The following is a 23,832-nucleotide window of genomic DNA, read 5'->3' on the forward strand; positions in this document are numbered from 1 at the left end:
TATATTCTGTACTCATTAGACTGTTCTTTCCATTCATCAAATCCTGCAGTTCTTCTTCACTTTCACTGAGAATAGCAATGTTATCAGCAAATCTTGTCATTGGTATTCGTTCATCTTGAATTTTAATTCCACTCCTGAACAGTTCTTTTATTTCCGTCATTGTTTCTTCGAAGTATAGATAGAACAGCAGGACGAAAGAATACGTCCATGTCTGACAACTTTCTGATACGTGTATTACTTTCTTGTCTTCCACTCTTATTGTTCCCTCTTGGCTCTTGTAGATGTCGTACCCCTCTTCCCCTATAGCTTAACAATGCTTTTCTCATAATTTTGAACATGTTGCACCATTTGACATTGTCGAATTCTTTTTCCAGGTCAATAAATCCTATGAAGATATCTTATTTTTCTTTAATCCTGCTTTCGTTATTAACCGTAACGTCAGAATTGCCACTCTGGCGCCTTCACCTTTCCTAAAGCCAAGCTGATCGTCATCTAACACGCCCTTCATTTTCTTTTCCATTTTTCTATGTATTATTCTTGTCAGTAACTTGGATACGTGAGATTGTGTGATAATTCTCACACATGTCGGCTGTTGGTATCTTCCGAAGTGCGTGGATGATGTTATCGTCAGACTCATACATTCTACAAAAAATGGCTCGGAGCACTATGGAACTTAACTTCTAAAGGTCATCAACCCCCTAGAACTGAGAACTACTTAAACCTAACTAACCTAAGAACATCATACACATCCATTCCCGAGGCAGGATTCGAATCTGCGGCCGTAGCGGTCGCGCGGTTCCAGATTGTAGTGCCTAGAACCGCTCGGCCGCCTATATTCTACGCAGCAACGTTTAGTTGCTTCCAATGATTTTAGAAATTCTGATGGAATGTTATCTATCCCCATTGCCTCACTCGATCTGAAGTCTTCTACGGGTCTTTTAAATTCTGATTAAAACACTAGATCTCCTATCTCTTCTACATCGATTACTGTTTCTTCTTCTATCACATCACCAGACGGTCTTCCCCCTCATAGAAGCCTTCAGTGTACTCTTTCCATGTATCCGCTCTCTCCTTTGCATTTAACAGTGGAACTGCCATTGCAATCTTTGTTATACACTTGCTTTTAATTTCGCCGAAGGTTGTTTTGACTTTTCTCTATGCTGAGTCGGTTCATCCGAGATTATTCTTTTTTCGATTTCTTCACATATTTCATGCAGTCATTTCAAATTAACTTCCCCGCCCTTCCTATTTATTTCACTCCTGATGACTTGTATTTCTGTATTCCTAATTTTCCGTGAGCATTTTTGAACTGCTTATTTTCATCGATTAATTCTTCTGTTATACTTGGTTCCTTCGTATTTATCTTCCTTGTACCTATGTTTTTATTTCGAAATCTTTGATTGCGATTTTGACAGATGTTCATTCCTCTTCAACTGAATTGTCTGCTGAGCTGTTCCTTGTCGCAGTATCAACAGCCACAGAGAACTTCCAGCCTGTCTCTTCCATTTTACTTTCGGCTGACATTAAAAATTTATAAACAAATGTTCCTTCGGAAGAGAGCGTCTTAACTATTCAAGACAATTTCTTTACACATAAGCGATTACCATTCAACTTGAGATTATTAGTATCATATAATTATTTTTAATAATTAACTACTATTTAAATGATAAACTTTATTTTAGTATAGATAGCCTCGCTATGGGCCTTGCCGGGTTCCTGGATGACGTATTCGTCAAGTATTTAGAGAGCGAGTGCCTAACACGAGGCTACCGAAGCAAAGAGATATTTTACATACGGTCCGTAGATGGCATAACAATGGTTTTAGAGGGATCAGTTTGTGACATTCCTTTATTCCTTTCAGAGTTTAATAGCTTGCATGATTACATATTGTTCACTTACGAGGCCGTGAAAAGCAGCGGTAATCCGAAGTTAAACTTTCGTCTTAATGATAACATTTTTGGTTTCGATATTTACTGCAGGCCCATAATTAGTGATTCAATTATACATACCACTTCACGCCACCATCACAAATATAAAATCATTTACTTCAGATCCATGGTAATTCGGATCACCGAAATTCCCATAAATGACGAATCTGTTACGAAGAAACCTGGAAACTTGATGTTTATTATTTTCAACAACGACTATAGTCCCCTTATTGTTGACATTCTATGCAGGCAAAAGATATTCCAGCTTGAGGAAACTTCTGTTCCTGCATTTCCATTGTCATATTGTAAATTGAAAACAAAATTCTTTTTTGAGCAACTTATACTACTAAACAGCAAGGATTTTCTTGGGCACAACATAAAAATAGCTGTTTACGACTAGTAATAACACCCATTACCGCTACCTTCATAATGAAGTGCTCACAAATATACAAATGCACAGCTTCCGGCGTTTGTAAACTTTAATGTTCGGACTGGCAGGATGTATGCAAATGACAGACGGGCAGTACCTTTGAAATGGATATCAAGGGCACTTGCTAACAAAAAAGTGAGAGGTAAAACCTTCGTCTAACGCCTTAAAGATGAAGTGATTCACCACCCACTCTTTCTAACCTCGAGGTCCTACACCACGCTCTGAAGGGGAGGTGGCTTAACGTCTAAGAAGACATGAAACTGCCAAACACGCGCACTTGGAAAAAGATAATTTACTCAACGATCAGCTTGCCGTCAAATATGAATCATACTATCAGATGTTGTCAATTTTTAATAAGTTGTAGTTCTTCCTATTTCACTATTTCTGTTCCGTCAGTTTTAAATATCTGCCTTTATGATTGTCAAGGTCACTTAAGTTCCTACACTTCAGAATGTAAAGTTACATTTAACATTTTTATATATTTTAAATATATATACAAACTTACACCTGCTGTTCTCCATTTTTCCGAGTCTAGTTATTACCAAGCCTGATCCAGTTCTTTCGGATGTCCTTACGTTCCTTGAACTTCTTGTTAGCCTTATTTTAGTCGTTTCTTACTTTCTCTTGTATAGAGTTTGACTACACTCTCTCTTTATTTTTTTTATTCGACATCCCAATATTATCGAAAGTGTCCCGACATCTGTTAGACAACTTATTAATTTTATTTAGATTTAGTACATTCGTATGTTTCGTATACTTAGTTTTCCAGTCTTACGATGTCCGCTAGTTAGATTATGTTCTTTTATGTCTGTTCAAACTTCCTCGTTTACTATGCCTACCACGCCACGCTGTGCAGTGCCGTCTAAGTAATGTCGTAATCCACGATATCTGCGATATTAATGTCATCTATTAAAGTTGAAGGAGCGGTAACACCACCTTGTGTGGATGTCACGTATTTTACGAGCGCGTGATCGTATTTTCTACTCCTAAGACTGCTTTTGTCGTCGTACTTAGGCAATTCCATGTTTCTTATATTTTACACAAAGTGTTTTGTTCTGTCTTTTCGGTGTCCAAATGACATTTATTTATTCTTGATTTCTGTTATCCGACGTTCTAGTGTTCCCTTAGATGTGACACACGCGGTTGACATTGACGTGACATGCTCATGGCATTAATTTTAACGTAGCAAATATTTTTGCTTCATCTGTTTTCTGAATCTGTTCTGTTAAATCGTCTTGGTGGTATACAATATGACCATTACAACTATTTATAACTTTTTCCTCTCTGAGTACTTTCAGATTATCTGATGAAACCCTACCCGAGCGAAACGCGTGAAAAATAAATTACAAATCTGCAACCTATTACTCTTTTTTTTTACAATCAACTTATATAAGATTGCAGTACCAATCCGCCACTAAGGAATGAAGTAGTTTTAGAGATTTTAATAGATTAGTCTTGCACACAGTATGTAGTAGGAAAAAAAGAGAAGAGAAGAAAAGAAAGGATTGAATATGTGGGAAGAAATAGTGAATAAAAAGGTTTTAAAATCGTTAATAACCGTGAAAAAGGGAAAGAATGAAATGCAAATCGGACTTCGCATTACAGAAAAGCTATCGGATTTCGTGATTCGGAATATCTAATGTTGGGGTGATCCTTGTGGCGTTTCTGAGCAAAAGTTAAACCAATTTCCACTACAAAAATTATTTGAAAGATAACAGAGAATAACAAATGCGATTAACAGGGGGAAATGGCGTAGATAAGAGTTCCTTTTTTACCATGTTAACATGTCTTCTTTTGTGCGGCGTCCAGGTCTTGTTCTCCAAAAATCTCCTGCTTAATTTCTGCGTGAAAAGTCGTAGCGGCTCCGAAATCTTGCAATAAATTTCATTGTCCAGGAATTACTAATGTATACAAAACCGTCTTGATATTAAATGCAATGTATTTTACGTTGCTGTTTCCAAACTCCGAATTTCATACAAACTTCAGCAATACGTGTACACATCAATAAATTGTTTTTCGTCTTAATTAGAACAAGACTAGCTAATAAGTAAGTTACGTTTCCGCTCTGAAAGACAAAAGACGGTTGTTGTTGTTGTGGTCTTCAGTCCTGAGACTGGTTTGATGCAGCTCTCCATGCTACTCTATCCTGTGCAAGCTTCTTCATCTCCAAGTACCTACTGCAGCCTACATCCTTCCGAATCTGCTTAGTGTATTCATGTCTTGGTCTCCCTCTACGATTTTTACCCTCCACGCTGCCCTCCAATACTAAATTGGTGATCCCTCGATGTCTCAGAACGTGTCCTACCAACCGATCCCTTCTTCTAATCAAGTTGTGCCACAAACTCCTATTCTCCTCAATTCTATTCAATACCTCCTCATTAGCTATGTGATCTACCCATCTAATCTACAGCATTCTTCTGTAGCACCACATTTCGAAAGCTTCTCTTCTTTTCTTGTCTAAGCAATTTATCGTCCACGTTTCACTTCCATACATGGCTACACTCCATACAAATACTTTCAGAAACGACTTCCTGACATTTAAATCTATACTCGATGTTAACAAATTTCTCTTCTTCAGAAACGCTTTCCTTCCCACTGCCAGTCTACATTTTATATCCTCTCTACTTAGACCATCATCAGTTATTTTGCTCCCAAAGTAGCATATCTCCTTTACTACTTTAAGGGTCTCATTTCCTAAACTAATTCCCTCAGCATCACCCGATTTAATTCGACTACATTCCATTAACCTCGTTTTGCTGTCCATACCGTTCAACTACTCTCACAAGTCCTTTGTTGTCTCTGACAGAATTACAATGTCATCGGCGAACCTTAAAGTTTTCATTTCTTCTCCATGGATTTTAATACCTACTCCAAACTCTTCCTTTGTTTCCTTTATTACTTGCTCAATATACAGATTGAACAACATCGGGGATAGGCTACAACCCTGTCTCACTCCCTTCCCAACCACTGCTTCTCTTTCATGTCCCTCGACTCTTATAACTGCCATCTGATTTCTGTACAAATTGTATTTCGCCCTTCGCTCCCTGTATTTTACCCCTGCCACCTTTAGAATTTGAAAGAGGGTATTCCAGTCAACAATGCAAGAGCTTATTCTAAGTCTACAAATGCTAGAAACGTAGGTTTGCCTTTCCTTAATCTTTCTTCTAAGATAAGTCGTAGGGTCAGTATTGCCTCACGTGTTCCAACATTTCTACGGAATACAAACTGATCTTTCCCGAGGTCGGCTTCTATCAGTTTGTAAAGAACTTGCGTTAGTATTTTGCCGCTGTGACTTATTAAACTGATAGTTCGGTAATTTTCACAACTGTCAACAACTGCTTTCTTTGGGATTGGAATTATTATATTCTTCTTGAAGTCTAAGGGTTTTTCAGCTGTCTCATAAATTTTGCTCACCAGATGGTAGAGTTTTGTCAGGACTGGCTCTCCCAAGACTGTCATTAGTTCTAATGGAATGTTGTCTACTTTGTCTACTCCGGGAGCCTTGTTTCGATTCAGGTCTTTCAGTGCTTTGTCAAACTCTTCACGCAGTATCATATCTCCCATTTCATCTTCATCTACATACTCTTCCATTTCCATAATATTTTCCTCAAGTACAATGCCCTTGTATAGACCCTCTATATACTCTTTCCATCTTTCTGCTTGCCCTTCTTTGCTTAGAACTTGGTTTCCACCTGAGCTCTTGATATTTATGCAAATGGTTTTCCTTTCTCAAAAGATCTCTTTAATTTCCCTGTAGGCAGTATCTATTTTACCCCTAGTGAGCTAAGCCTCTACATCCTTATATTTGTTCTCTGGCCATGCCTGCTTAGCTATTTTGCACTTCCTGTCGATATATTTTTGAGACATTTGTATTCCTTTTGTGCCTGATTCATTTACTGCATATTTATATTTTTTTCTTTCAGCAATTAAATTCAATATTTCTTCTGTTACCCTTGGTTTCTACTAGCCCTCGTATTTGTACTTATTTGATCCTCTGCTGCCTTCACTATTGCATTCCTCAAAGCTACCCATTCTTCTTCTACTGTATTTCTTTCCTCCAGCCCTGTCATTTGTTCCCTTAAAGACGAATAGAAAACAAAAAAAGGTTACAATTTTAATACCTTCATTTTCTTATATATTTTCTCTGCCGTCGAGCGCTCTTACACCTGCGACGGTATAATTTATATCTGAGGGAACGAGTGTAGCGCGGCGAAATTCAAAGTCCCGCTACAAGTAGTTTGGCGGCTGCCAAAAGATATGTGCTTGTCCCATTTAGTAGTGTTATATGATGGTGGTAATGAGATAAATCTGTGTCAACAGTTATATACAATAAGCAAAATTTCAAAAGACTTAATGATGCCAATTTTCAGCTTCAAGGAACTAATAAGACTCTTACATGTTGCAAAGGTACTGTTACTATATACTGAGAAACTGAAACTATTTCTTTATAATATAATCAAGAGAAAATTTTATCACTTTCCTGAACTGCCATCTGTACAAGATGATGGGACTACAGGGGATGGTAACAGAAAAGTAAGCACTCAAATTAAATTATATGTGTAAAAAGGATTTTAACATTTTTGGAACTGAAGGTGTGCATGCCTGACTTATATACAAGGATGTGGAAAACTATATTCGTTTATTCATAAGATTCCCTACTTCACATTTTGTGAAATCAGGCTTTAGAGCTGGTAATCATATTATGACTGGGGAAAGAAATCGCTCTTATATTTTCGAAAGAGGAGACCTTCGTTCCTTACAAAAATGGAGCCACATATGGAATATTTATTTTTGCAGCAACAGCCTCAGGAATGTCATTAACAACTTAATTACTCAAACGTAATTTCTTCAGACTTGTATGTATGCGAAGTATAAATAAAAAGACAGATCTGGCAACAGTAAGTTGTTTTATAACTGTTTAGTGAAAGTTAAACATAAAGTATTTTGTAGGTAATTATTGTGACAGACATTAATTTGATGGTACTCTGCTCTGCAAATTTTATACAGTAAAGTTGCTTCCCTAATCTATAAATCACCGTTACTTTGGAACTGGTGGACTGCTAGAAAATTTTACTGCTTATAGAGATACAAATTGAGCGTTAGGTATTGACAGGTTGGCTAACTATGCACTAGACTACCACAGTTCCACCCAATTTCACTGGCGTTACAACGCAATTAGGTATTCGCTGACTACGTACGTACCTATGTAACTGACATATTAATAAACGTCAGCAATGCTGGGCGCATACGCCAGTTCCGCTCTGCTTGGGTGGAGTGTGAGTGTGAGTGTGTGTGTGTGTGTGTGTGTGTGTGTGTGTGTGTTTGGAGCTTACGGGCGCTCATGACGGAGTTTACCAGCGCCCTTATAAATATTTAAAAAATGGATGAAATATCTAAAATTGTTATCACGCAGTGAGGAGAAACCTATAAAATGAAACTCATTCACTCACTCCCACCTGCTGGAAATGGAAGCAAGCTGTCCTGTGATCGTTGCCAGCCCACCGTGCCGAAGTGGGACGTATCTGTCTCACAATGACGACATTTGCCAACTGAAGATTAGTAAAGTGTTTTTTTTTTTTTCGACCAGTGGTCTGTCGCTGGTCCCCAGAAGAGCTGTTGCCGCTGCCAGTGGAATGCGGAGGGTCTACTATCCTCCACTGTGTGACGCCCGAACTGCAGCCTACAGAACCTTCTTTGTGGGGCGAGTGAATTTCTTGTTTGTGTCTTGGTGACAATAATGCAGTCGAGAATTAAGGGCATCATAACTGCAGAGTTACTTCTGTGAATCCGGAAGAACTAATGAATGCCTCCCAATGAATGGATAATTGTAGGGGTCCGTGGTTAGAAGCCATGTGAGGTGCAGAGTGTGATTTACTTGAGTATTGTGCCCCTTTTACCGAATCTGTGGCAGCTGTTTGTTTTGCATATCATTATTTTGGCTATATGACAAGCTAATGAAGCGAACACGGGTGGCTGATGATTAGGTGTAAGAAATAAGTGTTCTAGTGTTATCAATTAAGGAGTGTTCTGTTCTAGTTGCTGTAGGTTTGCTATTGTTGAGTTTATAAAACATGAGTAAGGGTATTGGGGGAATCAGAGACATAAGGTGTCAGCGATCTGGAAATTGTGCAATCGTTACCTAGTGAAGTAGCATGGTTACGAGCGGGAAATACATTTGCAAAATATGAACTGGAAGCGAAGAACAAGGAGTTGGGATTGCTAAAATCACAATCTAGAGGTAGACCCAGCCGTTGAAAACCTTGTTACTGCCTTTGCCTGTAGGTAATCTTAGGATGTGCTGCATATGGAGAATCTCTTGTCATCGGCTGGCGCAGAGAGTTGGCGGACAAACAACTGTAGCAAACAGCAGGCACAGAAGTGTGATTATTAAGAGGCCTACTGAAGACATAGAAAATTTTGCAGACACTATTCGGAAAATTGATGTGCGTACATACGAATTAACGCAAAATGATGAGGCGAAGAAGCTGTTGTTCCAGGACGCTGAACGAAGGGAACTCAATGCTCTCATGAAGAGTGTAGCACAGAAAATGTCTATGAGGTTGTGACCTGGAGCACCTAGAAATAGAATTTGAAGAAATTGGTATTGTAGCATGGGTAACGGGTAGACGAAGGGTCTTTGCAGGAAATGAAAAATGCTTTAATTGTGGGTGTACGGGGCAGTGCCGCCAGCCACGGAACAATACCGCTGTAATTGATCATCAGCAGTACTATGGAAATAACAATAGGAGTGGTCTGGATGGTAACAAGCACCAGTTAAACTCAAATAGTACCCCAGATTCGCCAAAAGCCGGTCGGAAAAAAAGCAGGGAAAACGAGTGCAGGGGCGAAACGTGCCACAGCGGACGTAGTGGATGGGAAAAGATATACGTATCTGTTGGACACGAGGGCGCATTTGTAAATGGCCTTGAGAGTTTTGGTGGGTAGGAGGCAATGGGACAAACCGTGTTTTAATTTGCATGGGGTGGAGGGTAATGATATGTCGCCACTGGGGTCGCTAAAGGCGAATTTCCAATTGGAGACAACCAAGTTTATGCAGTGTGTCTCATGTAAGCGAATGCTATAGCATGATCCTAAGGGTAGATTTTCTGCATCACAACGTCGTGTGGTGGATTTAGTGGTAAGACACTCTGCCATGTCGACAGTGTTCATGAGTCATGAGGAGCATCTGTCATACTAGGGAGTACAGTTAATCTGCGAACATTGACATTAATACTTCATTTGGATGCCTGTATGACGAATGGCACCGGGAAATCGCTGTGTGTGAGTGTGAAGCCTGAGAGCTGTGATGCGGCATGTTATTTATTGAGACAAAGTATTATGCGTGGGCAGGAAAAGGTTGGATGGAAGGCAATACTCATTAATGTCGATAATTTTGGCTCTGAGGACGGTAAACTGTTAAAGGGAATGTTAGTGGCACAGTTATAAATTCCTTAAGAGAAAAAATTGCTGCACAGAGGGAATGAGGTATGACAATGCACAAGATGTCGCTTAGACTGTATTGCGTGAGCCGTTTAGGCATTTGAGGGGAACAGAGAGGGCGCAGATGGAAGGGTGCATGCTTTCAAATAGCACAAGGCAGATTTTGCAAGAAGAAGCAACGTACAAATGACGTCAGGACGTTGGCCTATTGATGCACCGCCAGCCATTGCCCGACCTGACGTCAGCAACGCAGGGTGCTAACGCGAGTTGTGACCCGCTGGGGCGGAAGTCAGCTGTCTGCTGCCCATTGCCAGCGTGCCGTGAGAGAGTAGGGAGTGGCTGGTTCACACTGACAACGACAAAATGTGTAACTGAAGATTAATAAAGCGTTTCTCTCGACCATCAGTCTGTCACTGGGCCTCACCAGTTCACCACCCTGATCAGTCGCTCAGACCGTAGAATATAAACTTAATCATGTGACTTATAAATTGGTATTGGGATATGTTGTAGGAGAATATATCATGTTTGAACTCACATATTACGTGAGTACCGAACCACGGGATCCCAAGCCCAAGCGACAACTGTAGCAAAAACACCTGCCTATACTGCTCTAGGGCGTGCTCGCTCTTTGATTTTGTTCGGAGAATCAAAGTCCGCGACAGGTGTGAAACTTGATTTTCATACAGAGTACGTAGAACAACTTGTATGAATATCAGGAGCTCAGACAGAAACCCAGTTCTAAGCAAAGAAGGGAAAGCAGAAAGGTGGAAAGAGTATATAGAGGGTCTATACAAGGGCGATGTACTTGACGACAATATTATGGAAATGGAAAAGGATGGAGCTGAAGATGAAATGGGAGATACGATACTGCGTGAAGAGTTTGACAAAGCGCTGAAAGACCTGAGTCGAAACAAGGCTCCCGGAGTAGACAACATTCCATTAGAACTAATGACAGCCTTGGGAGAGCCAGTCCTGACAAAACTCTACCATCTGGTGAGCAAGATGTATGAGACAGGTGAAATACCCTCAGACTACAAGAAGAATAGAATAATTCCAATCATAAAGAAAGCAGGTGTTGACAGATGTGAAAATTATCGAACTATCAGTTTAATAAGTCACAGCTGCAAAATACTAAAGCTAATTCTTTACAGACGAATGGAAAAACTGATAGAAGCCGACCTCGGGGAAGAGCAGTTTGGATTCCGTGGAAATGTTGGAACACGTGAGGCAATACTGACCCTGGACTTATGTTAGGAGAAAGATTAAGGAAAGGCAAACCTACGTTTCTGGCATTTGTAGACTTAGAGAAAGCTCTTGCAATGTTGACTGGAATACCCTCTTTCAAATTCTAAAGGTGGCAGGGGTAAAATACAGGACGCGAAAGGCTGTTTACAATTTGTACAGAAACCAGATGGCAGTTATAAGAGTCGAGGGGTATGAAAGGGAAGCAGTGGTTGGGAAGGGAGTGAGACACGGTTGTAGCCTCTCTCCGATGTTATTCAATCTGTATATTGAGCAAGCAGTAAAGGAAACAAAGGAAAAGTTTGGAGTAGGTATTAAAATCCATGGAGAAGAAATAAAAGCTTGAAGGTTCTCCGATGACATTGTAATTCTGTCGGAGACAGCAAAGGACTTGGAAGAGCAGTTGAACGGAATGGACAGCAAAAGGAGGATAATGGAATGTAGTCGAATTAAATCGGGTGATGCGGGAATTAGTTTAGGAAATGAGACCCTTAAAGTAGTAAAGGAGATTTGCTATTTTGGGAGCAAAATAACTGATGATGGTCGAATTAGAGAGGATATAAAATGTAGACTGGCAGTGACAAGGAAAGAAAAATTCCGAGTAGGTATTAAAATCCATGGAGAAGAGATAAAAACTTTGAGGTTCGTCGATGACATTGTAATTCTATCAGAGACAGCAAAGGACTTGGAAGAGCAGTTGAACGGAATGGAGAGTGTCTTGAAAGGAGAATATAAGATGATCATAAACAAAAGCAAAACGAGGATAATGGAATGTAGTCGAACTAAGTCGGGTGATGCTGAGGGAATTAGATTAGGAAATGACAAACTCAAAGTAGTAAAGGAGTTTTGCTATTTTGGGAGAAAAATAACTGATGATGGTCGAAGCAGAGAGAATATAAAATGTAGACTGGCAATGGCAAGGAAAGCGTTTCTGAAGAAGAGAAATTTGTTAACATCGAGTATAGATTTAAGTGTCAAAAAGTCGTTTCTGAAAGTATTTGTATGGAGTGTAGCCATGTATGGAAGTGATACATGGACGATAAAAATTTTGGAGAAGAAGAGAATAGAAGCTTTCGAAATTTGTTGCTACAGAAGAATGCTGTAGATTAGATGGGTAGATCACATAACTAATTAATAGAATTGGGGAGAAGAGGAGTTTATGACACAACTTGACATGAATAAGGGACCGGTTGGTATTACATGTTCTGAGGCATCAGGGGATCACAAATTTAGCTTTGGAGGGCAGCGTGGAGGGTAAAAATCGGAGAGGGAGACCAAGAGATGAATACACAAAGCAGATTCAGAAGGATGTTGGTTGCAGTAAGTACTGGGAAATGAAGAAGCTTGCACAGGATAGAGTAGCATGGAGAGCTGCATCAAACCAGTCTCAGGACTGAACACCACAACAACAACAACGTTGGAGATGCTCACACTAGGCCTATCACTTCTGAGTGGGAAATTGGATAATAAATTTGTCCTCAGAGGACGTAAGATTTTATGATCATAGACGGAAAAACTTTTTCTAACTTTCTGGGTCACCGTTCGATTCGCAACCATGTCGCAGCTTGGGAAACTGGGTAAGCTAGAAAATATTTTTAGGTCGAGCGCATCTACCCGATGACATTGCAGAGAACGTGAGGCAAAATTTCGTTAACAGATCGACACAATGGACTTGTCGTGGTTCTCACAAGCTGAGCGTCTTTCATGTGCCTGTTTGGCATGTGGTATGAAGACATTTACATCACAAGCCCCACAAATCAACAATAGTGCAAGAAATAAAAGACACTGATGGGATTGTTTCTAAGGACTTCCGGGGAGAAATATTATTTCGATAGAATGAAGTCGGAGATTTCACTGGAAACCTTCTGTTTAGTGATGAGTTGACACTTCACTTAAGTGGTAAAGTAAATGAACACAACTGTTGGAACTGGAGTGATGACATTCCATGACAAGTCTTTGGACATGCAGTGACAGTCAAAATGGTAACGTATTTAATGCATAGAGTAAGAGCGAAATTTACGGCACGTTTTGTTTCCGAGAGAAATCAGAATATAAGCTGAAAAACCTTTTAATTCCAGTTACTGGCGAGGCTGACAAAAAATACATGCTAAGTTACCAACGTCTGCTACTTCCACCATAACCTCCTCTCAAGCTATTGGATTGAGTTGAGGGGTGCCGATTGCATGGCCCGAGGTTCAATGGATCCGAGACGTCTTGATTTTTTGCTTGTGGCGTTTCATAAAGAATTACCTGTTTGTTCTCCTCATATTGGATCCTTTAGCAGACCTCAGAGCAAGAATGTGCGCCGTAATTAAGCAGCAGGAAATCGATTTGAGATGGGATGTATGCCACATTACCAATGGAAATCTGATTAAATGTGTTTAGATATAATGTAAAGAGAAACTCTGGAATACCTTTGCTACAAATGATTCCAAAACAGGATCTGTAAGTGATGTGAATAAATTTGTTTTGATTTTCAAAGCTGTTAAGTCATTTTGGAAAAGAAATAAGGGGTGTGTATGTACTTGCCCTTTTTGGGTGGGGATGGAAAATTATATTAACTAGTGACAATGACTGTGCAATCTAACAACGAGTTTGTCATTTGTTGACATGTTGTATATTATCCGTCTTTCCCTGAGCTTTAATTATATTTTTCTGAAGATTTAAGGTATCTAGTACCTACTGATCTGATGCAATTACATTTTGCTGGAGACACAGAAGTCTCAACTTTATCTTAGATAACGACAGAAACTGAAGCAATGAATTAAAATTTGTGCCACAGCAGATGTTATAGCCACTACAGCACTGTAATCTTGTGGCTACTACTCCTGCATAGACTAAAGTAGTCCAGTGCCCTCCCTAATTGAAACTTCAGTTCACACCTTCAGCCCATTTTTCCCTTCTTGAGTTTGAAGAGAATTTTGTGTTATGGGGGCGATGGACAACAGCAGTCCACGAAGCATTGTTAGGCACAATGTTACGGTGGAGTAGTGATTAGCACACCAGCCTAGTAAGCAGGAGGCCTGGTTTCAAGTCCAAAGGCACAAATCGTAATTCATTGCTTCAGCTTCTACCCTTATCCAGTACCTGTTTATCAGAAGACAGATACTGTTTCTGCATCGACATCTGTCGATGATGGCGGGAAGCGTTGGCGCTAGGGCCCGCGTGATGACTTACCCAGCATGCCGACGGGGAAGTGCGAGGGTGTCTCGCGGTTCTCGATGACGCTCTGCGTGACCACCCACACGTAGTTCTCGCCTGTGATCTTGAGGTCGCGAGCAGCCTTCAGGATGTGCACCGCCTCCTCGCGCGTCGAGTAGAGCAGCATGACGCGCGACTCCGAGTTCACCAGTTCCTGCAGGTCGCCCGGCTTCGTCACCAGAATCGTGTTCAGGATGTTGAACCTGTAGAAGGAGGGCCACGTGCAGCTGACCGCCTCATAGCTTGCATATGTGCGAGCGAGCGCACCAAGCACACAGCCAGCATTAAAAGTATGTAACTAATGTAACGGCAAAGAGAAGTCATTCATCTACACTATGAGTAGAGAATATAAAATGATACTTTTTTAAGTGACTCTGGAAATGAGGAGGTTGTGCTATATTTGAGGCTGATACCGAAAAAATGGCGGTAATGGAAGTCATCCCATAAACACTGTAGAGCCAAAACATTATAACTACTGCCCACCACGACGTTGGATGCCACCTGGTGGCGTTGCGGGTACATGACGCGGTAACAAAAGTACGTAAACTGAGCAGACACGGACGGCGGATCTCCCCAGTGAAGATACGGGCTACAAATGGGGAAATCCATTGAGATAAGCGACTCTGACAAAGTGTAGGTTAATATTATGCAGAGCCTGTGAACGAGTATCACGAAAGCAGCGAAGCTGGTCGAATGTTCACGTGCTACTGTCGTAAGTATCTATGAAAGAGGTAGAAGGACAATGAAACTACCACTACGCGCTAAATGGTTGGACATCCACGACTCTTCACAGAAGATGGGGTTCGGTGACTTCCATTACTTGTGAAGTAGGATACATGGTGATATGTGACATCTTTGACGAAAGAGGGCAATGCTGGTGCTCGCATAAGTGTTTCGGAGCAAACTGTTCGTCTTATTTGTACACACTGAATACGGAGCTCCACAGCAGACGACCCCTACGTGTTCACAGGTTGACCCAACGACATCATCAATTACGACTACAGTGAGCATGGGTCCATCGGGATTCGACCTTCGATCAATGGAAACGTGTCGGCTCTTCGGGTGAATCACATCTCTGCCGCACTAGGTCGCTGGTCATCTTCACAAACGCAGTCGTCGAGGGGAGCTGCGGCTAGAAATGGGCAGCATGCCAAGGATGCAGACTGGAGAGAGCAGTATTATGCTATGGGAGACATTCCTCTGCGCTTACATGGGACCTGCAGTGGTAATCAGACACGCTGGCACCTGCGAACCACGTGCATCACTTCTTGCTTGATGTCTTCCCCGACAGCGATATGATTGTCGGCAGTGTGATTGCCCGTGTCTCGGAGCCAGAACAGTGCTACAGTGGTTTAAGTAGCATTATAGGGTACTCATGTCGGTGTCTCGGGTACCAAATTCGCCTGTGGAACCCGTCTGGGTCGATGTTGGGTGCCATCACCGCGTACGCATATCAGCTTTTCGTTATTTACTCGCATTACTTGAACTGTGCGTGGACATCTAATACCAAATACCTCCAAAAACCTACCTATAAACTATTGGACCCCTGTTTTACTGAGTCAGTGATGTTCTTCGTTCCAGAGATGGACAAATAAGCTATTAATCACGAGATCATAATGTTTTGGCTCATTTGCGTATATTACACTGAAGCGCAAAGGAAACTGATATAGGCATGCGTATTCAAGTACAGAGATATGTAATCAGGAAGAATTTGGCGCTGCGGTCGGTAACGCCTATATAAAACAACAAGTGTCAGGCGCAGTTCTTAGATCGGCTACTGCTGCTACAATGGCAGGTTATCAACGTTTAAGTGAGTTTGAACGTGATGTTATAGTTGGCGCACGAGCGATGGGACACAGCATCTCCGAGATAGCGATGAAGTGGAGATTTTCCCGTACGACCATTTCACGAGTGTACCGTGAATATCAGGTATCCGGTAAAACATACGATCTCCTACACCGCTGTGGCCAGAATAAGATCCGGCAAGAACAGGACCAACGACGACTGAAGACAATCGTTCAATGTGTTAGAAGTGCAACCATTCCGCAAACTGCTGCAGATTTCAACGCTGGGCCATCAATTGTCAGCCTGCGAACCATTCACCGAAACATCATCGATATGGGCTTTTGGGGCCGAAGGCCCATCCGTGTACGCTTGACGACTACACGACACAAAGCTTTACGCCTCGCCGGTTCTCGTCAACACCGACATTGGACTGTTGATGACTGGAAACATGTTGCCAGGTTAGACCAGTCTCGTTTCAGATTTTATCGGAGGGATGGGGACAATCTCATGGATCAATCTTTCGTGTGTTCGTTCTTTTAGCAGGAGGTCTCTGAGACTATCGTGACAAATAAAAACACCCACAGCCGTCCTTACTTTATTTTATTTTGTCGGTACGAGTTTCAACGCTTCAGTGCGTCATCTTCAGGCTCTTTTTGTTGCGGTACAGGCTGATATGATCCCCATGCATAACACATTTGTTTACAGCATTACTGGATACGCAGATAATCTGAAACTTACATGTCAGCACACCAACCATCAACTCATGATGGAGTTCATGAATCAATGGACCTTGCTCGTCAGCAGGGGACTGCGATGTCGACATGTGTACCTGGACTATCGTTGTCGGGTTTGGTTTGCTGTCGACTCTAATAAGAACAACTCCCTGGACCGTTCACAGTAACACACTCTCTGCCCTACCATCTTGTTCATAAAGAATCCTGTTATACCGTTTTTTGCTGCTGTTGATATTACCCAATACACATCTGACCAGAAATCCTTGTCTTCTTTCTACATCACTTCACTGACTCCTACTATATCTAGATTGACCCTTTGTATTTCCCTTTTCGGATTTTCTAGCTTCCCTCCCACGTCAAACTTCTGACATTCTACGGCCCGACTAGTAGAACGTTTTCTATTCATTGATTATTAAGTCTTTTTCTCATGGTCACCTCCCCCTTGCCAGTCGCCTTCCGGAGGTCCCAGTGCCGGCCTATTCGGGAATCTTTTGTGAATGGAGAGGTCATTATGACCCTTTTAAATTACAGGCCACAAGTCCTGTGGATACACGTTACGTGTCATTACTAAAATATCTCTCATTTGGCAATACTCTTTCGCGTTATGTTTTTTTTCATTTATGGTTCTAATAGCCAACACGAAAACTCTGCAATAGTTGCCATTAATTTTCTGTCCTCATTGTGCGCTTACCTCATTCAGTATGACGGGATATCAAATAAGTTTTCTAGGAAAGCAAAAAGGAATTAGTGGTGACGAAGTGGGGAAAAAACAGTATTGGCACGGACCTGATGTTAGTCGACTGTGTGTGCAGCGGTCAGTGTTTATACATAAATCAATAGTGTAAAAGCAGCTTTTCACATTATGATATCTTCGCTCAAGTGTATTTTACACTTAGGAAAAGGTAACGTGATAGTACTGTTTCTGACAGTCTGGCCTGTTCATCTAGATCATGGAGAATCCAATGCACTAAGGAGGTTTCGGTTCTTCCCCCGCAGCACTTCTTTCCGGAGAGTAAGTAATGTTTGTATCAAGATTAGTTGAAATCAATCCATGGGATAGGAAGAACTTTACACCATTGGCTTTGCGCACGTATGGACTTGTCCATATACCATTTAACTGATTTGTATTTCTACACATATTGCAGCTGTATCGAATTTCACCCTGCAGTTTCGTTTTCTTGTAACTCGGTGTCTATGCCGTCACATCTCCTGAACTACACTCCTGGAAATGGAAAAAAGAACACATTGACACCGGTGTGTCAGACCCACCATACTTGCTCCGGACACTGCGAGAGGGCTGTACAAGCAATTATCACACGCACAGCACAGCGGACACTCCAGGAACCGCGGTGTTGGCTGTCGAATGGCGCTAGCTGCGCAGCGTTTGTGCACGGCCGCCGTCAGTGTCAGCCAGTTTGCCGTGGCATACGGAGCTCCATCGCAGTCTTTAACACTGGTAGCATGCCGCGACAGCGTGGACGGGAACCGCATGTGCAGTTGACGGACTTTGAGCGAGGACGTATAGTGGACATACGGGAGGCCCGGTGGACGTACCGCCGAATTGCTCAACACGTGGGGCGTGAGGTCTCCACAGTACATCGATGTTATCGCCAGTGGTCGGCGGAAGGTGCACGTGCCCGTCGACCTGGGACCGGACCGCAGCGACGCACGGATGCACGCCAAGACCGTAGGATCCTACGCAGTGTCGTAGGGGACCGCACCGCCACTTCCCAGCAAATTAGGGACACTGTTGCTCCTGGGGTATCGGCGAGGACCATTCGCAACCGTCTCCATGAATCTGGGCTACGGTCCCGCACACCGTTAGGCCGTCTTCCGCTCACGCCCCAACATCGTGCAGCCCGCCTCCATTGGTGTCGCGACAGGCGTGAATAGAGGGACGAATGGAGATGTGTCGTCTTCAGCGATGAGAGTCGCTTCTGCCTTGGTGCCAATGATGGTCGTATGCGTGTTTGGCGCCGTGCAGGTGAGCGCCACAATCAGGACTGCATACGACCGAGGCACACAGGGCCAACACCCGGCATCATGGTGTGGGGAGCGGTCTCCTACACTGGCCGTACACCTCTGGTGATCGTCGAGGGGACACTGAATAGTGCACGGTACATCCAAACCGTCATCGAACCCATCGTTCTACCATTCCTAGACCGGCAAGGGAACTTGCTGTTCCAACAGGACAATGCACGTCTGCATGTATCCCGTGCCACCCAACGTGCTCTAGAAGGTGTAAGTCAACTACCCTGGCCAGCAAGATCTCCGGATCTGTCCCCCATTGAGCATGTTTGGGACTGGATGAAGCGTCGTCTCACGCGGTCTGCACGTCCAGCACGAACGCTGGTCCAACTGAGGCGCCAGGTGGAAATGGCAGGGCAAGCCTTTCCACAGGACTACATCCAGCATCTCTACGATCGTCTCCATGGGAGAATAGCAGCCTGCATTGCTGCGAAAGGTGGATATACACTGTACTAGTGCCGACATTGTGCATGCTCTGTTGCCTGTGTCTATGTGCCTGTGGTTCTGTCAGTATGATCATGTGATGTATCTGACCCCAGGAATGTGTCAATAAAGTTTCCCCTTCCTGGGACAATGAATTCACGGTGTTGTTATTTCAATTTCCAGGAGTGTATATGTCTTACAATGATACAGTTTTGTAAATACATTCAGTGGCATATTTGTGTACTGCCTGCGAAACGTGTTGCGAATACAGACAATAGTAAATATGTAATAAAACATCATGCCAATTTTCCATACCTCTATGTGTTTAAATCTCATTTTTCCTGGCCCGTGTGTTATAACCATGTATTTTGCATATGGAGGGTGAAAAGTATTTAAACCAACAAACTCTGGAGGGTTGTAGGGGACATCAAAACAAATATTTTTCCCTAATGTCATGTTTTCCTACGAGGATTATTTAAACCGTTGGAGGCCGTCTTACGCTCTTCAGTTGTTAGAGGCTGTATTACGATCTTCAGTTGTTAGAGGGCGTATTACGCTCTTCAGTTGTAGGCAACTGCTGTCCACCAGTGTAGTAGTGCATTGTTAATGGAGCGATACACATGGAGTGAGTACACTGATATGGTTGATACGTGCTACAAAGCGCACCACAACGGACGAGCTGCACAGCGGGTTTATCAAAAATATCCTAATCGCCGTATTCCGCATCATACGACATTTGATGCTGTGTACCAACGTCTGCGTAAGACCAGGTCATTTAGCAGATTACCTGGACGGAGATGCCGTCGCACGGTAATAACGATGCAATTTGAAGAAGCTGTCTTGCAGCATGTGGAGCGGGATCCTTCAATCAGCACTCGTGCAATTGCACGTCACATGGGGACGAATCAGACGACTGTAAGAACAGTCCATCGAGAGAAATTGTTACTCCATTTCACTTACACCGTGTCCACAACCTGGAACCAGTTGATTATCCACCCAGAGCACAGTTTTCGCAGTGGTACCTGGAATAGTGTGAAATGCATCCTTCATTTCCATCCTCTTTGTTGTTTACCGATGAAGCAACATTCGGGCGCGATGGAGTCTTCAACATGCACAATTCGCATGTTCGGAGTGAGGATGACCCACATGCCACAGTTACTAGCAATCAAGTGCGGTTCTTCGTTAATGTGTTTAATAGGGCCATATCTGCTACCTAATTGTTGTCTCTTGGTCATAAAAAACTGGAAAAGTGTTTGTTGGTTTAATTAATTTGCCGCCAGACAAATCTTCCTCTACAGGTTTAAATGCTCCTCATTAGAAAAAATGACATAAGGGAAAAATATTTGTTTTGATGTCCCCTACAATCTCCCAGAGTTTGTCGGTTTAAATACTTTTCACCCTGTGAATTCAGTGATATGTGTGGATACTGTCTACAAAATGCTTTATGCGGGGAGTTAGCAATAAAACTGATATGCCATGCCTCATGCGGCAGTTTTACTGCATGAAGTTTTACTGCGAAAAAGAAGTTATCGGTAAAGTTTTTCCTTCCGTCATTTTATGATGGATGTCAGCAAGGAAAGGATTGTCTAGGTTGGAATTATGTGTAAATCTTGTTTTATGTCACTAAGGGCTCTCATTCTTAAATACTGGACGCATATAGACTGCTATTTACACGACGTGAACTTCGATGCCTTTCCCCCCTCCCCACCCCTTTGACGGGTTTGTGGTTCGTAACCATGTAGTTGTTCTTTGCATACAGCAAGACTGGTTGAAATCGATCAGTGGTTTAGGACGATCTGTAGAACCTACAAGCATACACACAATATTATAATGTATTTGAATTTGAGTAGCAAGATTTACTTTCTCATATAAAACGAACGTAAATAGTTGTACATCAAATGGATCACATACCTACAACCAGTGGCATGGGATGATATCGTAAAATCGAAAAACGACTGGTGTATTGAAGACTTAATGAGGAAGTTGCAATAATCAGATTTAGACGCCTGTGATCCAGCGTTACCGGAGTTTTCTGGCGTGGAAAGAGCGTTTGTAGATACATCATAGAGCGAAAGTTGTGACGATAGTTGTAATGTTGATGTGAATGGACTGCAAGAAGCCGCAATTGTGCATCCACTTAATAACTTCACGTCATTTATTCACCAATACTGAGAGACAGAAAGAGAAAATGACGCAATAGCAACATCAGTTTCACCCCCAGGTCTTTCTACATCTACATGTACAAGATTACTCTGCAATTCACATTTAGGTGCTTGGAAGAGGGTTCATCGGACCACAATCATATTATCTCTCTACCATTCCACTCCCGAACAGCGCGCGGGAAAATCGAACACCTAAACCTTTCTGTTAGATCTGATTTCTCTTATTTTATTTTGATGATCATTTCTACCTATGTAGGTTGGGCTGAACAAAATATTTTCGCATTCGGAAGAGAAAGTTCGTGGCTAAAATTTCGTAAATAGATCTCGCAGCGACGAAAAACGTCTTTGCTTTAATGACTTCCATCCCAACTCGCGGATAATATCTGCCACTCTCTCTCCCCTATTACGTGATAATAAAAACGAGCTGCCCTTTTCTGCACCCTTTCGATGTCCTCCGTCAATCCCACCTGGTAAGGATACCACACCGCGCAGCAATATTCTAACAGAGGACGAACGAGTGTAGTGTAAGCTGGCTCTTAGTGGACTTGTTGCATTTTCTAAGTGTCCTGCCAATGAAACGCAACCTTTGGCTCGCCTTCCCCACAATATTATCTATGTGGTCTTTCCAACTGAAGTCGTTCGTAATTTTAACACCCAGGTACTTAGTTGAATTGACAGCCTTGAGAATTGTACTATTTGTCGAGTAATCGAATTCCAACGGATTTCTTTTGGAACTCATGTGGATCACCTCACACTTTTCGTTATTTAGCGTCAGCTGCGACCTGCCACACCATATCATTTCAGTTTTACTCGATGATTTGCCGTCTATTACTACGATCTGCGACCTTCCTGACAGAAAATCACGAATCCAGTCGCACAACTGAGACGATACCCCATAGGCCCGCAGCTTGATTAGAAGTCGCTTGTGGGGAACGGTGTCAAAAGCTTTCCGGAAATCTAGAAGTTGGGAATCAACTTGAGGTCCCCTGTCGATAGCGGCCATTACTTCGTGCGAATAAACAGCTATTTGCGTTGCACAAGAACGATGTTTTTTGAAACCATGCTGATTACGTATCAATAGATCGTTCCCTTCGAGATGATTCATAATGTTTGAAAACAGTATATGATCCAAAACCCTACTGCAAACCGACGCCAATGATATAGGTCTGTAGTTCGATGGATTACTCCTACTACCCTTCTTAAACACTGGTGCGACCTGCGCAATTTTCCAATCTGGAGGTACAGATCTATCGGTGAGCGAGCGGTTGTATATGATTGCTAAGTAGGGAGCTATTGTATCAGCATAATCTGAAAGGAACCTAATGGGTATTCAATCTGGACCTGAAGACTTGCCCGTATCAAGCGATTTGAGTTGCTTTGCAACCCCTAAGGTATATACTTCTAAGAAACTCATGCTAGCAGCTGTTCGTGTTTCAAATTCTGGAATATTCCGTTCGTCTTACCTGGTGAAGGAATTTCGGAAAACTGCGTTCAATAACTCCGCTTTAGCGCCACAGTCGTCGGTAACAGTATCATCGGCACTGCGCTGCGAAGGTATTGACTCCGTCTTGCCGCTTGTGTACTTTATATACGACCAGAATTTCTTCGGATTTCCTTCAAAATTTCGAGACTATGTTTCGTTGTGGAACCTATTACAGGCATCTCGCATTGATGTCCGCCCCAAATTTCGCGCGTCTGTAAATTTTAGCCAATCTTCGGGATTTCGCGCTCTTCTGAAATTCGCATGCTTTTTCCGTTGCCTCTGCAACAGCGTTCGGACCTGTTTTGTGTACCATGGGGGATCAGTTCCATCTCTTACCAATTTATGAGGTGTATGTTAATACAGCTCCGTATTACGGCAAAGACTGTTGTTTGTAGTTAACGGCGTGAAGACGGATGATGATCTGTCACTTGTGTGGCATGCGGTTTGTCAATTTCCAACAGCACAAAATCAACAAGACTTCTCGGTTAGTGTATGTATTATCTATTAGAAAAGCATAAACAGGGAGTTTGGTAATATCAGAATGTCGCTGGTAGGGTAACCTTTAGCTTAAAATCATTGTTGAGCAAACATTCAGACCTCCGTAGTTTTACATATGAATGACCGTGAAAGATGGTAGAACAGAGAGAGATGTTTAGTTTAACACCTTGGTTCGGTTTCACAAAGTTAGAGCTCGTGTACTCTGCTAGTCAACTGCAGAAGTGAAATCTCCACATGGTCTCCATCATTACAGCGCCTACTGCCTTGTTACTTCCGTGTGAGGTGTGGGACTCACTCCAAGCGGTGCTGCATCGTTGTGATGTGCTCTCGCAGCTCCTGCACGAAATCGATGTGGCCTCCATAGGTGAAAGGGCAAGTCTCTCTTCTTCTTTATCCAGTCGCTATCCCGTGACCCAAGAGGTCGCCACGTTACCCAGGATCTGGTGGTGGTAGTAGATGGTAACCTGATACCCTTGCT

The 23,832-nt window shown here is 42.4% G+C and overlaps 1 protein-coding gene across 1 annotated transcript in view; it reads right to left on the reverse strand.

The window, feature by feature from the left end:
- LOC126355582 (glutamate receptor ionotropic, NMDA 2B) overlaps positions 1–23,832 on the reverse strand; it is a 1,429,141-nt gene that overhangs the window by 910,808 nt on the left and 494,501 nt on the right. Inside the window, exon 4 of the mRNA XM_050005946.1 lies at positions 14,218–14,444. Coding sequence (XP_049861903.1) covers positions 14,218–14,444 — 227 coding nt within the window. The remainder of the gene's footprint in view (positions 1–14,217; positions 14,445–23,832) is intronic.

Source organism: Schistocerca gregaria, chromosome 3 (assembly GCF_023897955.1).
Source record: "Schistocerca gregaria isolate iqSchGreg1 chromosome 3, iqSchGreg1.2, whole genome shotgun sequence".
Lineage (NCBI taxonomy): Eukaryota > Metazoa > Arthropoda > Insecta > Orthoptera > Acrididae > Schistocerca > Schistocerca gregaria.